General features: G+C 52.8%; 1 protein-coding gene across 1 annotated transcript in view; it reads left to right on the top strand.

Moving 5' to 3' along the window:
* NCOA5 (nuclear receptor coactivator 5) overlaps positions 1-1,518 on the top strand; it is a 14,974-nt gene extending 13,456 nt beyond the window's left edge. The window contains exons 9-10 of the mRNA XM_029085482.1: positions 91-414; positions 816-1,518. Coding sequence (XP_028941315.1) covers positions 91-414; positions 816-1,459 — 968 coding nt within the window. The 3' untranslated portion in view covers positions 1,460-1,518. The remainder of the gene's footprint in view (positions 1-90; positions 415-815) is intronic.
* Positions 1,519-2,148: the final 630 nt, after the last annotated feature.

The following is a 2,148-nucleotide window of genomic DNA, read 5'->3' as shown; positions in this document are numbered from 1 at the left end:
GCTGAACGAGGTCTACTGGTGTGCGTGAGGCAAGGCACCTCCTGCTAACGTCACTTTGGTTTACTTAAAATGTTTCTTTTCCTTGTGCAGAACACCGCAACATGCCCCAAGCTGATGCCATGGTGCTGGTGGCAAGGAATTACGAGCGCTACAAAACAGAGTCACGGGAGAAGGAGCGGGAGGAAATCGCCCGGCAGGCTGCCAAGATGGCAGATGAAGCTGTTCTGCAGGAGCGGGAGCGCGCACCCCTCATGGAGGAGGGTGTCAGGGGAGGTCACCCTCCAGGGATTCAGACTCTCTTGAACCTGCTGGCAGACAATCGCTATCTAACTGCTGAGGAGATTGATAAAGTAATTAATTACCTGAGAGACCAGAAGGAGCGGTTACTGAGGGGAAGCGCTGATTCTCTGCAGGGTGAGTTTCTCAGCCCCAGACAGCGCTATTGATCAAACGGTTTGTGGACCCTCTGGGCTTGGACCTGAAAACAGTCCTGGGACTGCAGAGAAGTCCCAGTGTCGTAACTTCCTCACACAGCGCCTCATTTTATTGAGGTGGACATGTCCTTGGGAGTCCTGAGGTGATACAGATCTTTCACGTGAAAGAACTTTTGTACTGGATTCTCTCAGGGAAACCACAGGACTGTCTTAACTGGTTTGGCTGCTACATGAAGGGCAACAGTTCTGCTGAGTGGTTTGGGTTCCCCAGAGCTGTGCAGCTCTCCTCTTCAGAGGGTGGATATTCACTGATGTTTGTGTCTTGGGTATCTGTTTCAAGGGCATTTGCAGAGCTTTAACCCTCTTTCCTTTCTTTCCCAGCGTCCATGTCGAGACAGTCTTTGGAGGTACCTTCAGGATCATCTCTGGGTAGTCAGTCCAGCCTTCCAAGCTCTCAGGCTCATCAGGGTTCACAGCCTCTGGCCTCTGCTCCTTCTGTTCCAGTGTCCTCTTCTAATCCTCAGCAGGAGCTTCAAGCAAAAATCCTGAGTCTCTTCAACAGCGGGGCAGCAGCTGCAGCGAAGAGCAGCTCTGCAGCCTCCGCGGGCACTTCGGGCAGCACTCCCAACCAGAACTTTGCTAACATGGGCAGCGATCAGGCCCGGTCAGCGCAGATGAGCGCTGGAAATTTAAACCAGCCTCAGCAGAGATTGCAGACTCCAAGCACGCAGCTTCCTGCTCTCCAAGGCCCTTCAAGAAATGCAGGTCCAAGACCCGGAGCACCTCCACAAGCTCAGCCACTCTATGGTCAGCACCAAAATCGCCTCCCTGCACCTGGCAATATACCTATTCAAAGGCCAATATCTTCTGGCATCAACTTTGACAACCCCAGTGTACAGAAAGCCTTGGACACCCTTATCCAGAGTGGTCCTGCACTCTCCCACCTAGTGAGCCAAACCATGGCCCAGGGGCGAGCAGGGTCCTCAGCCCAGCAACCTCTGGGTTCCTTCCAGCGACACTATTAAAGCCGTCAGGCCCTTTCCCCTGCCCGTTGCCATTCCATACTTATAGCTGTTTAAAGAGTCTCCTATCCCTGACACAGGACAAATGCTCCTGGACGTGCATGTCCTCTCCACGTTGGTGAGAGTGTACCCTCAGTGGCATCGCTGATGACGGATGCTAGCACTGCCCTTCTCACCTTGGTCTGGTTAGCAGTGTTTGGAGAAGTACGCTCTGTTTTCTCAGTGGCAGGATGTGCTATGAGCTGCTTTGGATAATCGGTTGTTTTGTCCGGGCCCGGAAGCTGCTGCAGTGACGGTCCCTCTGCGTTTTCCTCACTCCCAGTGGCTGGTGCATCTTCACAGTGTGCTGCAGCCTGGTCTTGGTGAATGGTCTTAGTGTAGTTTTGGGTCAGTGGTGAGGAAATAAACAGGGGACTGAACAGAGCAGTGCCCTGACTGGGATTTCTGGGAGTCCCACCTTTCTGGAACGGGCACTGTTTTTCTTTGGACTTTTTAATTTCTTTTTTTTTAATGGTATATAAGCCATTTGGAAAGTGCATTGGTTGCTCTAGCAGCTGACATGTCTGACCACTGCTCAGTAACCCAGGACCCAGCCGTTTGGTCCTTCCGTAGCTGGACTGTCGTGTCCTGGCTGAGTGAGGCAGAGAAACACTCCTGGCCTCGCCCAGCTCACGGTAGCTTTGGTCTGAGTA

The sequence above is a fragment of the Antrostomus carolinensis genome, unplaced genomic scaffold (genome assembly GCF_000700745.2).
Source record: "Antrostomus carolinensis isolate BGI_N321 unplaced genomic scaffold, ASM70074v2 scaffold48206, whole genome shotgun sequence".
Lineage (NCBI taxonomy): Eukaryota > Metazoa > Chordata > Aves > Caprimulgiformes > Caprimulgidae > Antrostomus > Antrostomus carolinensis.
Note: the sequence above shows the minus strand (reverse complement) of the source record. Positions and strands in the feature narration are given on the sequence as shown.